Source organism: Epithele typhae (genome assembly GCF_022376455.1).
Source record: "Epithele typhae strain CBS 203.58 chromosome Unknown BXZ73scaffold_73, whole genome shotgun sequence".
NCBI lineage: Eukaryota > Fungi > Basidiomycota > Agaricomycetes > Polyporales > Epitheliaceae > Epithele > Epithele typhae.
Window position 1 is genome coordinate 164,147 of NW_025954264.1, and position 13,608 is coordinate 177,754.

Here is a 13,608-nt window from a genome sequence, read left to right on the forward strand (position 1 = left end):
TCGAAGACGGCCGCAACCGTACGCGTGCTGTCTACCCATCACGCTTTGAGGCTTCTGACCAGCTCTCCCACCGAGGTGACTTGGAAGACGACACCGCTGGTCAGCTGTTGCGCGGGGATGGCTTTCCAGGGATCGAGCTTGAGGGGCCTAAGGGCAGCAATGGACGGAGGCGCAACGAAAACATAAACAGAGGTTGTGATGCATGGCAAGGTTTGTCGAGGAGGGAGTCCAATTGCAAGTTCAGTCTTGCCATTTGGTCGGTAGTAGAGCGCCTGTAAGCGCCGTTGATATGTAAGCGATTGAACGACTCGTGCTCTCTTTCGTCTTGCCAGCATCCCGTGATCCTCCTCAGATGCCAGAAGAGCCCACGCATATGTGAGTACAACGAGTAAATTGACGGTAATTTTATCTGACGTGCCACAGGAGCCTCGACCAACTGAACGGAGACGTGATCGCGCTCGTCGTGGGGTTACTCAGTTCACCCAAAGATGCGCGTAACCTGGGCGCGGCCTGCAAACGTCTGAGAGAGCATGTTGTCCCTATCATATACGGAGATAGCAGCATGATCGTGTATCCTAGCGAACTGTGGCCCAGTCTACGCATCTTCCGACAACACCCGCTCGGTTCTCCAGGGTTGTCCGCCCATATCAGGTACGCTTGCTATTGTGATTCCGGCACTACTCGCTCATAAGATTGACCAGGTCACTTGTGATCAAAGACTATTGCCCACAGCTGAACGATCTGCGCAAGAAGGCATAGTCAACCAGCCGGCGAGTCTCTGCGAGTCTCTCATTCTTGACACGGCCTTCAACACCTTCTTATCCTCTCTGTCCCAAATTGCTCGATAACATTCGCTACGAAACGGAGTCCTCCCACGGCTATCTACGACACGATAAGGCGTGTTCTGGCTATCCCGACTCTCCGCCACTTCGCCCTCAAGCGGTTACATTTCAGTCCTCTACCCACTGACGTGCAGGAAGACGGGAACGCGCTGCCGCTCTTATCCCTGAACTATCACAAGGTTCACCCTTCTTCTCGCCTCGAGTTGCACCAGTCGGAAGCACAAGCTCTCTCGTACACGCTGTCCAAGGCACACAGGACACTTGAGACGCTGCATCTCCTGGCGCGTCGGCGCCGGTGGACGCGCTGCGCGACCTCGACTGGCCGCGCCTCACCACACTCGTCCTCCACGCAGACCCTCCCACCGGCGACATACCCCACTTGGCGGCGCTCTTCACAAACATGCCCAACCTCCGCACGCTCGCCCTCAAGTCCCTCCCCCCGCACGGCACCAGGGTAAACAACCGCACCGACTGCCCGGACTTCTGGAGCACTCGCGCCACCGAGCGCGCGCCGCTCTGGCCCCCGGGACACTCCGGGCCCTTCCCGTGGCCGAAGCTCGAGCGGCTCGTCGTGGCGTGCCCGAACGCGCAGGACGAGGTGTACGCGCATCTCCCGCCGACGCTGCGCGAGCTGTCGCTGCGCTACTGGAAGCGTGTGTGGTTCGCCGAAGGAGTCCACCGCGACGCGTACCACGACGCGTCGACCACGCTCGACATCCTCCGCCGGTGCAACGTACCTAACCTGGAGCGGTTGGAGATCGAGTACGTTGCCAGAAAGAAGGCGATCGGCATGGGGGAAGGCGCGGCGGAGAAGGACGCAGCGGAGGACGCACTATTGGATTGGCTGGTGACGGCGTTCCCGCGCCTTGAGTGGCTTACGCTCCTGCGTTTTGAAGATCCGTGGGAGCTCGAAGAGAAGAGACCCTTCCGCTCGTCCAAGGATATCCCTACGGTATTTCGACGCGGTGCTCACAGGATCGTACCTAGGCGCGTATCGCGCGCATGCTCGCCCTCTGGCACATCTCCGTCACTTGAGGCTGTACCTCGACTTTCAGCAGTATTTACCACTAACTGGCCCATTCCCGGGCCCATGCGACCCGGAACCGGAAAAATTCGAGCAGCAAGTATTGAGACCGCAAGTAGACATTCTTGCGAGCATACTCGGCTCTTCTGTCGTCAATATTTCCCCCTTGGCATATCAAGGCCAATACCACGGCTGGAAGTGGTCAACATACGCAGTTCGTCACCGCAAAGTGCTCTCACCCCGCTGATATGATGTCAGCTCTGGTGGAGTGGACGATGGGCGAATGCGCGAGATGAGGTTGTGTAGGTGTGAGGCACGAGAAGTTGGATGAGGGAACGAGGCCCAAGGGAGAAAGGCTAACGGGCACAACGGAAACGTCGAGGGCGCTAAGCACGACGGCGTCGGCGGTACGGTGGCAAGAGGCGCGGGCGATATGACGACGCGAGATGCTAAGTGCGAGAGCGAGTGGGCATACACGCAAGCGTACGAAGTACGAGGGGACTGAACTGGGTTGTACGTACATATACACTACGTGCGGAATCAGACCACGAATAGCTGAACGCCGACGGGATGGAATGAATAAAAGACATCATCGGGCCGTCACTAATTACATGATCCAGTCCAATGGGCACCTCAGGTGTGCGAGATTTTAAAGCTGATGCTCGGCGTCTCCGTGCTGTTCACGGGCATGACGAACGTCAAGTTCCAGAACTCGAAATCATGGATGATCGAGCACGTCCCGCCGACCAACCCACAGAAGCCAATCTGCGGTTGCGCATCCACCGTCCCCCAACCGTCACGTTGAGCCCGTAGATGTCCTCGACGCCCGCGATGTCCCGCTTCCGGCCGAGCGGGTTCGTGTCGACGAGGAACGTGAACGCGCTCTCCGCCGTCCCGTTCGGGTACGTCAGGTGCAGCTCCCCGGGCGCGACGCGCGCCTGCACCGCCGTCTCGGCCGGGTGGAAGACGAGGAAGCCGACGTGCCCGCCCTCGCGCGTCCACTGCACGACCGCGGGCGCCCACGCCGACTGGTCCTCGCGCGCGCCGCCCAGCGCGACCTGGTCGAACGACTCGGCGCCGATGGTGAGATGTTCCGACAGCCACGTCGTCACGTTCCGGTGCGCGTTGTCGTACGGCGGCGCGTACGCGACGCGGTTCACCGTGCGCTCCCCGGAGAACATCTGGAGCGCCTCGACCGCCGCGTGGGGGACGAGGCTGTTGTGGAAGGGGGCGAGGACGGAGAGGAGGGGGCCGAACTCGAAGTCGTCCGCGTGCGCCATGTACGGCGTGTCGATGAAGGCCCCTTCGGGCCGTACGCGGCCTCGCGGCCGGCGAGCGACCAGACGTACAGGCTGAGGATGGCGACGTAGCGGTTCGTGTCGTAGCCGTAGTTGCGGTCCCAGGGCCCCGCGAGGTTGCGCATCCCGGCGTGCCAGAACTGGCCGACGGCGCTCCAAACGGCGCGGATCATCCCGGGGCCCTCCTGGCCCATGACGAGTCTGAGGGCATGTACTTGGCCCAGAGCTGGCAACAGCGTAAGCACGCTGGGGTAGGGTATGGGAAGCGGACCAGAGAGCTCACCGTCAGACCATACAGCGAGATGCCGTAGTACGTCGGCACGTTGAACTCGGACAGAGTGTCGTTGACGTTGAACAGGTCGATGATCTCGCGCGCGTACATCTCGCCAGCGGCCGTCATGTTGGACTCGTTGAGCTTGCGGCCCGTCCAGCCCGAGGCGACTGCGCGCATGATCGCCGGGTTGCTGTACGACGGATAGAGGTTGTCGCCGTCAACGCCGCCGACGCGGTAGCTGTCCCGATCGTGTTGTTGTACATGCTCTCGAGGATGAGCTGCTTGACGTCGACGGGCAGCAGGCTGCCGAACTCCTCGTAGATGACGATCAGGTTGGTGCCTATGAAGCCGCGCCAGTTCGGGTCCCAAGTGTTGTAGATCTGCAATGTCCTTTAGCCTCGGGCTACACATGGGATGGCGTGACGTACGCTCTGAGGGTAGGCGTCCGTGCCCACGGTCGGCTGCTCCGGGAAGACAGTGTAGTCGCCGAACCACTGCTTCTCGACGTCCTTCTCCTGGTCGGCGATGACGTTGCGGATGATCTTGCACGCCTGCTCGACGTCGTCGCCCTGTTGCGCTGCAGCAGGCCCGTCGCGTACCACACCGACGAGCGCGTCTCGTGGGGGCCCGCCGCGAGGGGCAGGTAGAAGTAGTAGAGGTAGCCGGCGGCGGGGTCATAGAGCTTGTCGAGCCAGGTCATGCTCTGGTCGAAGAGGTCCTTGGTCGGGGCGTTGAAGCCGGTTGACGCGGCCGTGGACACGGCCAGAGTGGCGAGCGCAAGGACGCCGACCAGCTTGGAGACGGAGAACATGCTGGCAGACCGAGAGACCCCAGGAGGGAGAGAGCAGACGGTGTTGACCGTGGCTGCATTTCCACAGGCGACTTTTATCGTTGGCTCGCGCTTCCGATACACTGTGCGATTAGGGCGGGTGAATTGAGCCTGGAGAAAAGCATGACGCGGGACGATGGCGGTTGAAATTGAATGAGCGGTGGACGGCCGCGAGTCGGGGTCGCGCGCGGCCCGGCCGGCTAATCTCGGGTCGTGTGGTCAGAGGATCGAGCAGGGCGGCTTGAACATATCTCTCTCCCTCTCGTATTTCTGGAACAGCGTTATCGCCTTTGCGTGTGCCCTTGGATATCATTTAGTATCCAGGTGCGCCTTGTCAGTGCATGCTTCGTGCGGACTGCTCGCTCTCGCTACGACGTATAGCGACATGGATCTCGCGAGTCGCGTTGGATGCGCGCCCACGGCTCTCTCATCTCGGCAGGAACACATCCACCTATACCTCGTCCAACCCGTTCCTGGGCGCCGCGATGAGGCACGAAGCAATATTAGGGGGCGCAGTTGCCACGGTGGGACGATGATGGTGCCGTTCTCCGTGCAGCTCTTGACGGGCGAGAGGGGGAGGCGGGGCTCTACGGTACCCTGGGCGTGTTCACGCTGCGACCGTCACTTCAAGCTCGCACACGGGCTCGACCGCTAGGATCACCAGGACCATCGCCACGGCTAGCACTCCTCCGACTAAAATTACGGCCAGAACTGGGACGACTGGAGCGTGGAACGGCGGCGCAGGCGCGGCGAGGGCTCCGGTTTTTGCGATCGGTGCGGGGTTGGTCGGGGGCGTTCTTGGGAACATGGTCCTTCTGTGAGTGTGGTGTTTTGTGTGTTACTCCGGGACTTCTCGTGTACTCTGCTCTTCACGGCTCTCCACGAATATCATTGCTGTGTTTGGACCCCTGAATATGTTGGCCCCCTTCTGGATGCTCCCCTGGCTTCTCAATGCGAATACACGGCGCATGCTCGCCGCCGAAACTGCCGCGGCGACGAGAAACAAAAGACATGAGGGTTGCCAGCAAGCCGGACGGACTTTTTCATGTCATCGTCGGACGCTCCGGCCGGAAGGGGCCCATATCACTCAGCGAAGGCCTCCTGCCAACAAGACAAGCCTGAAACAAATTCTAGCGCAGTGGGCAGAGCCAGCGGACGCTCCATTGTGACCAAAATACAACAGCGAAGCAACGAAGGAGCTACTGTTACAACAGCAGCAGGAGCTGTGACGAGTGGCTCGTATACAGAACGTAATGTCCGTGAGTTGGTCTGGCCGGCGTGAAGAGGAAGGTATGTGGGAGTCTAACGATACATGCTCTTCACCGTGGGCTACACGAAGGGAAACAAAGGTGGGGGAGCGTAGTAGGTGAAGGTGGAGGGGGATCGCGGGCGAGGATCCGGGACGATAATTGGATACGGATAAGTTAGGGACCACGGCTCGAGCAGGCGAGCCTTGGGGAAAATCGAAAAGTAGGGCACTGTGAATGAGAATGCCTGGTCCATGGAGACCAGGAATGGGAGCGTGCGACGCGTAACGAAGATGCGGGCACGGGGCTCGGTGTAGACGGACGCGAGCGGGAGGCGGCGGAGTCGATGGTGGAGGGTGTCGGGAGGTCGAAGAGGGCGAGGGGAGGTGGATTGGGTGTGTCGCAGCGGTGAGATGAGAGGGCGGTTGCGCGAATACGGGGTCGGCGTGGTAGGATAGGGACATTTGAGTCGCCGCGCGTTCAGCGTCCTGCAACAAGAACGTCAGCGATCTTGTGAGATCGACCGACAGCAAGACGGAATGCTCACCTAATAGGAGCCACGCGCGGGCGCGGAACGCGTAGACACGCTCACGCGATGACGCAAGTAGAGTGCGACCCGCTCGAAGTCGCCCTCTCGCGGTTGGTGAAGTCGAACTCATCGGACCCGACGGGCTGCTCGGCGGGAACCGCGACGGCGATGGTGAAGAACGCGTCCATGTCGATGAAGGTGGAGGAATGCTCGAGAGCGAGGTGCTCAGGTGCAGGGGGCGGACGCAGGGGACAAGGTCGCTGGCAGTCTTGACAACCTCATTGAGCCTTTATGTAAGTCGCAATTCCGAGTGCCGCGGGTCCTTGCGCTCTTCCGGATGGATGCTCATTGACAGCTGGATGTGCGGACAGGCACGGGCGTGCGTGCAGGACAATTGGGTCGGCGCCGCCAGGCCCATACACATCTGCCCTGGGAGAGGATGTTCCGCATATACCACTCGCGGAGCTTCATCCGATGGCGCACAATTGTGTTGGTGGATCCGTTCCTGCCGGAATGAGAGAGCTGCGGCGCGTGCACCACTCACTAGGCCTATGCCGGGCCACAGTGGAGGACATAATGCATCCACGGATGATTCCAACGCAGCCTCGTTCGCACCTGGTTGTCGAGTATGAGCGGTCGGCATGATGCATGCATTGACGGGACGCACCAGGAGGGCTGAATGTATGTCTGAGGCGCATACACGGCTCTGATGGCGCTGTTCCAGAAATACGCCGGCCAATCGCACCTTATTATGTTTCGAGGAACGTGGCTCTGTGCCGACGGCACGAGCTATTGTCTTGCGAGTGTCAATTGCGCGATCGGAGGACATCTGCTAGCCAGAGCAAGATACAGTGACCTTTCTCAGTCAGAGGAGACCCTCGTGCAGACATCAGCCAAAAAACTGACCTGCGAAGCCCTGCCCAGTCGATGCGGCGCCGAGGTATTTACAGGCAGCTCCGGGAAAGGATGTGCCCCTGACACAAGCAGGGAATCTGAGCGGCGAGCTGCGCTGCGAAACAAAAGAGAATAAGCGCCCAATCTATGTAAAGGAACACATCATAAGTGCAGATGGGGATATCTCAAGCTGGACAGCGACAATAATGCTAAAGAATCTGATGTTCGAGGATGCAGAAGCTATCTCAGTAGATTGATGTTTTAAAACACGTACGACTTCGGCGTAACGCACCTTAGGCGTATAAACCTTGCCAGCACCTCAGCAAGCTGGCGTAAGGTCCGGATGGTAACTGTGAAGCCGGCATTGATATTGAGCCTAGATGATGTGGTGCAGTTTGGCCAAGATGAGGCAGTGCGTGGGAGGTCGTTGGTGCTGGACGCCGCTGGGCCGCAGGGCCTGGCCGTTGGGCGCGCCTGTGGCGTGAGAGATTTGCTGAGATAATGATGCCAAAGAGCCCGCACTGGTCGAATTCTGCGAGTTGAACCTCATGGCCTCACTCAAACTCCCTCTGACTTCCGTTACCTCCTCCCCTCGCATGAAACAATAAATGTGAGCCTGATGATTTCGCTCCTTCGACGGGAACGCAGAGGGATCAGAGAAGCCAAACACAGCCGTCATCTGCGTCCTCAGCTGTTGTCCAGAAGCATCAGGTATTTTGACCACTTGTACTTTCCTTTTGCCCTCGTTATCAACTTGTCAGACGCACTTTACTTACGTTGAAGCGCCGGACAGGTGTGATTGAAGCCGTCCCACCTCCTTCCCTTGCTAGCCTCAGGAACGCCCAATGACTGCCATAATCAACAGAACTCCTGGATAGAGCGCCGCGCGACCGACCAAGTCTCCGCTCTCCATCGCTTCATTCCACTAGCTGCTCGGAAGCTATCAGGACACGGCCTCCGCGTCGTTCCTGTCACAAATACAAAAGCCACAGTGCGTGCCCGTCGAGAGCTTTGACCCGCTGTCTCAGATGCACACGCCCACCTGTCAGCGTCCGTTGTGTGCACAAAACTCAGCTTAGGTGTGCGCCGTGACGCTGCAGCATAAAAGGCACAGCAGAGGCACGAAGGACCAACAGCACTGTGAGCTCTCCGCCCTAACATCCTCTCCGTCTCACCGAGCTCCACCCACCTTCATGGACGCCTTCCTTCCCATCGCAAGGGTGGTCCCTGCGGAGCGCCCGCAGAGTCGACAGTGCCCGACTTCGCCGACCACGAGCGATTTGGCTCGGTCTTTGGCATTGCACCTGTGCATAGCGTGATCGTTGGTTCGGCTATTGTACCAGAGGTGAGCAGCTCGAAGGACGCAAATGTTTCACGACTTACTCACTCATCGACCACGTAGGAGAGTGAACGTCCATCCTCCGTCGTTGCGCGGAGGCAACTATATGCCCCCTGACCCACCGCGGTGCACAACTGTCAGGCATCTGGTGCCCGCATCGCGGCGGCCTGATATCCTGATCCCGGACCACTTCGGACAATTACGACTCCGCGCTCTTATTCTTATACATACTTTTATATCATTGCAAGGTCTCTATGCTCATGAAGCCATACTTCGTGAGATCAACTAGTAACGTCGTAACACATAAATGTAGTTCTACAACAACAGCCGGAGCTGTGAGCCGTGCGTAAACGCAAATCAGAGTCCGTCCGTCCGACAAGCCGCGAGTCACCCGCGCTCGAGACGTCCGTACACACTATCGATACAGAGTTCATCCAACATCTCCACCGCCGCCCCAGCCTAAGCTCCTCGTCGGTAGCTCTTATGATACAAGCGTCCCAGCCGTCGATAGTGACGGTAAAGCATACGGACGGGTGGCGAAGTGCCGGGCGGGGTTGAAGCGCAATATGTGCATATGGATAAGTTACAGCCGCGCGCGCGGGGTAGGTCGCGCCATGCGGCAATCATGTGGGGGGCGTAAAGGCGGAGGTGGATGGCGAGCGGGTCCGGGGCACGAAGAAGGAGGGTGGTGGTGTCCGCGCGTGCGCGGGACACTGGAGGGCTGGCCTGTAAGAGGGAGCGCGCGGCGCGAAACGAAGGTGCGCTGCACGTTTCGGAGGTGCGGCGGGAGGACGGGCGCGCGTGACGTCTCTGGTGATGGCGCGAGGTGAGGTGGAGATGTGGGTATGCGATTACGGGGTGGTCGCGGTAAGGTGCGGGAATCGCGTCGCGGGCGGTCTGCGTAAGAGTCGTCAGCGACTGCAACGACGGCTGAGTATGAGACAAATGCTCACCAAGGACTCGCCACATGACGGTGTAAAGTACACGATGTGCACTTATGCAATGACGCAGGTCGAGTGCGAGGACATTGTCGCGAGCCGCTCGCGGTCGCTGAAGTCGAATTCCTGCGTCGACTCGGCCGGCTGCTCGGCAGGGACCACGGCGGAGATGGTAAAGAACGCGTCCATGTCGAGGAAATGCGGTGGGGTCCGAGGGCGAAGATGCGAAAGGTGCGCACGGAGCTCAAGCGCAGGAGGGAGCGAGACAAGGGGTCGCGACCAACCCGGGAGTCTTTTATCTCCTGGAACTGTGACCGCGCCTTCATATGCGCCGGGCGGAGCAGCAATGTGTGTGAGGATGGGGACGGCTGGATGGGCGGCGCCGACGAGACAATAGCCCGTCGCGCCCGAAGCGGGCTGCGCGTTCGCCGCGCGAGCAATGTCGCGGTTTCTGGAGGGATGCGCGTCTGAATACGCACCCATCAAACCGTGCTCGTCGTCTTGACGGTGTCAGGAGTGCGCAATTGTGTGTGCGCGGTTTGGCGGGAACGAGGCGCGGGTCGGGTGCCGAAACGCGAGGGGTCCGCTGGCAATGCATGCAGCGAGCCAGCGCCTCGCCCTGATCTAGAGAATTGCGCGGACATCATGCAACACGCGGTGACAAAACTCACTAGAACGGGTAACGGCGGGGGCGCTACGATAGCCCTGGTGCCAGGGATATACAGCGCATCCCCCATTATTACGCGAAGAGGAACGTGGTACGATGCCGGCGGCATTGACTATTGTCTTTCGTACGTCTCAGTGATCGAAGGCAACGCGCCTGTCGCAGGACTTAAATCTGGCTTCGCGTCGTAGTCGAGTGAAGGCTTCAACTTAGTGAGGAAGTGTACTCCGCGGAGGATGGATCCTGATTTCCTTGCTGCCAGAGTCAAGACCCATTCAAAAGACGTGCCAAGTAGAGAACCAGAAACGGAGGAGGAAATGAGAAGGGAGCGGCGGGCATTGAACGCCACGCTGCAAGACAAAAAGAAATTAGCGCCTATGCAGCTTCTGCGGCCACTATCGGATCGACCGCCCCAGTACTCACCGCGACACGCATGTGACAATCGAAAAACCGAGTCGTACGTGTTGCCCATCAATTGCGGGTCTAGTAAAACATGCTAGTCGGATATTGGCCGGTGACCCAACAACGTGAGCATGTCGAGCTTGACCCGCGATGGTTGTGGACACAAGTACGCAAATAACGCTTATCGAAGAACAACAGGTCTACTTCCAACAACGCGGTCGACAGCGCTGACGTTGGTCGTGAGGTGATTGTAAGGGAGCGACCAAGCGGCTGCTTCATCTGGCCGAGGGGATCGCCACGGATAGAGTTGGCCGAGCTATAGCAGAAACTTCGGTAAGCGTAAAAGCTATGAGACATGACGAAGACATACTGCAGGTACTAATGGAAGCCACCTTCTCAATGGTCGCTCCGCTGAACGATGCAATGGCCATGGCAGGGAACTTCGGATCTCCCGCGGCAGGGTCTGTGCGGCAGCAGGACACTCGTAAGAAAGCCGCATACATGGGTATCTTGATAAGCACTGAGAGAAGTAGCCCGGACTGCTCCACGAAAGCAGGATCTAACCTGACATCGGCACAGAGTACGATGGTTGTAGAAGCCGTTCGTCCGCGGACGAGTTCGCGCGAAGGCTCACCTCTGTGCCCGGGACATCGCTGCGCCTTTCGTCCACCGTTTGTCGCATTCAACGACGCGTCGGGTGATATTCCTTCGCGATCCCTCCAGCGGATTTGGGAGCCATTTGGAATGCGCAAGCATCGTGCACTTCGTCGGGCCCCCCACTTGCACATACATACGCACAACGTATATAATGGACTCCACGCCAACGCATCTGAGCGTACGACAGAAGACGGAGAGGGAGGGATATGCGAATGAGAAGGGTGGGCAAAGTACCTTGGCGGAATGAGCCTTCACCAGCGGTATTCCAGCATGGTAAGAACCGTGGGCTCGAGGTCTCGGAGAAAGGTTCGATACGGGTGGGCGGATGGTCCTAGCAGGTAATGGCAGAATTCAAGAAAGCCACGGCGAAAGGCACGCTCGAGTGAAGTATAAGCGCTCAATATTAGTACGTAAGCAGACGCCGAGCAGAGTGTCCGTTCGGGCCGCCTTCGCCCCCGAAATGGGAGAAATCGGCAACGGTGTCGGCCTAGGCTGGCGCGCCCACCACCGCAGCCCGGCCTGCGCGAGTCATGCCAGCCATAACAGCGCTGCTTACTTGCAAGTTGCGGCGGCCCGGCCGACCACTCCCGGCTATGCCAGATTGCGCTGGGCCCATCTGCGGCGACGAGAGACAAAAAACATGAGGATCGTCTGTAGGAAGCCGGACGGACTTCTTCATATCATCGAAGGCGGCCCATGCCATTCAGCGAAGACCTCCTGCCAGCAAGACAAGTCCGACACGGTGGACAGAGCCCGTAGAAGCTCCATTGTGATCCAAAATACAACAGCGAAGCAACGAATACACTACTGTTACAACAACAGCAGGAGATGTGACGAGAGGCTCGTATGTAGAGCCCAATGTCCGTGAGTCGGTCTCGCCGGCGGGAAGAGGAAGGCAAGTGGGAGTCTAACGATATGTACTTCAACGTGAACTATGCGAAGGGAGATAAAAGTGGAGGCGCGTGGAGTACGTGAAGGCGGCGGGGGGTTCCGGGACGATAACTGGATACGGATAAGTTAGGAGCCAGGGCTCGAGCAGACGAGCCTTGGGGAAATCGAGGAGAAGGGCACTATGAATGAGAGCGCTCGGTCCGCGGGACCAGGAATGGGAAGCGTGCGGCGCATAACGAAAGTGCCCGCACGGAGCTCGGTGTAGACGGACGCGAGCGGGAGGGTGGCGGAGTCGATGGTGGAAAGCGTGGGGAGGTCGAAGAGGATGGTTTTGCAGAGGTGAGGTGGGATAGGTGTGTCGCAGTGGTGGGATGAGAAGGCGGTTGTGCGATTATGGAGTCGGCGCGGTAGGATAGGGACATCTGAGTCGCCGCGCGTTCAGCATCCTGCATAAAAAGCCGTCAGTGAGATAGACCAATAGCAAGACGGAATGCTCACCTAAAAGGATCCATGCGCGGGTGCAGAACGCCTCAGGCGCGCTCACGCGATGATGCAAATCGAATGCGACCCGCTCGAAGCCGCCTTCTCGTGGTCGGCGAACTCGAACTCCTCGGGCCCGGACTGCTCGGCGGGTACCGTGGCGGCGATGGTGAAGAAGGCGTCCATGTCGATGAAGGCGATGTTAGAATGGACTAGAAAGGCTCGAGAGCAAGAGGCTCAAGTGCAGTGCAGGGGGCGGACGCAGGGGACGAGGTCGCTGGCAGTCTTGACAGCCTCGCAGGGCTTTTATGCGAGTCGCAATTGGGAAAGTCGCGGCCCCCTGCGCTCTTCCGGACGGATGCCCAGTGACAGCTGGATGGACGGACAGGCACGGGCGTGCATGCAGGACAATTGGTCCGTTGCGCTTCCGACGAGCGTCATGGAAGACTTGGCTACTGCCAGGCCCGTAAGGACGCTCGGTTTTCCGCACGGGGCTTCATCCAGGGACACCCAATTGTGTCAGTGGATCCGTTCCCGCCGAGATGAGAGAGTTCCGGGGCCCGCGTCCGTCGCGGGGCCTATGCCGGGCACAGAACGCGTCCACGGATGGTTCCAAACCAGCCCCGTTCGCACCTGGTTGTCGAGTATGAGCGGTCGGCAGGATGCATGCATTGACGGGACGCACCTGAAGGGCTGAGATGTCCGAGGCGCATTCGCAGCTCTGATAGCGCAGTTCCAGAAATACGCCGGCCGGTCGCACCTTATTATGTTTCGAGGAACGTGGCTCTGTGCCGACGGCATGAGCTATTGTCTCTTGACCGTCGATTGCGCGATCAGAGGACATCTGCTAGACGGGGCAAGACACAGTGGCGTTCGCTGGTCAGGGAGGAGACCATCGTGCAGACATTGACCACCTACTGAGTTGCGGAGCCTTTCCAGTTCATGCAGTACCGGCGCTCCTACACACGGTCCCGAGGGAGGATGTGTTCCTGATGCGACGCGTGGTGGTAAAGCCGCCCTGTAAGTAACACAAAAGACAATGAGCGCCCGTGATGCAGCTCAACTTGGCATTGGCTGGTTCGTCTCAACCTGATAAACGAGGGCACCACCATGCAATGGGAAACCAGGCATCGAAAGGCGTCCCATCGAGCCGACAACCAGAACAGGTCACTCACCCTATGACATAATGTGTCCAATACATCCAATACAATCCAGCGCAAGTCGTGGAGAAACCCCGGGCATACGCGTCATGCCTTGCAGAGCAGTGAAGGAATTTGGGATGAGTGTTGAAAGTGACAAG

General features: G+C 59.1%; 3 protein-coding genes across 3 annotated transcripts; 1 reads left to right on the forward strand and 2 right to left on the reverse strand.

Moving 5' to 3' along the window:
• Positions 1-1,131: 1,131 nt before the first annotated feature.
• BXZ73DRAFT_26198 (uncharacterized protein) lies at positions 1,132-1,614 on the forward strand (the record flags this gene model as incomplete). The annotated part of the gene is made up of 1 exon (XM_048017729.1): positions 1,132-1,614. A coding segment is annotated over one exon (483 nt), but the record flags the coding sequence as incomplete, so codon positions are not given.
• Positions 1,615-2,499: 885 nt separating this feature from the next.
• On the reverse strand, positions 2,500-4,249 carry BXZ73DRAFT_92530 (uncharacterized protein; the record flags this gene model as incomplete). Its single annotated transcript, XM_048026385.1, has 7 exons — positions 2,500-2,631; positions 2,661-3,081; positions 3,183-3,349; positions 3,448-3,676; positions 3,700-3,818; positions 3,867-4,007; positions 4,043-4,249. 7 exons carry the CDS (start codon positions 4,247-4,249, stop codon positions 2,500-2,502), a joined length of 1,416 nt encoding a protein of 471 aa, XP_047873261.1.
• A 1,347-nt stretch (positions 4,250-5,596) lies between these two features.
• Positions 5,597-6,741, reverse strand: BXZ73DRAFT_105928 (uncharacterized protein; the record flags this gene model as incomplete). The annotated part of the gene is made up of 4 exons (XM_048016445.1): positions 5,597-6,002; positions 6,107-6,252; positions 6,588-6,658; positions 6,711-6,741. 4 exons carry the CDS (start codon positions 6,739-6,741, stop codon positions 5,597-5,599), a joined length of 654 nt encoding a protein of 217 aa, XP_047873262.1.
• Positions 6,742-13,608: the final 6,867 nt, after the last annotated feature.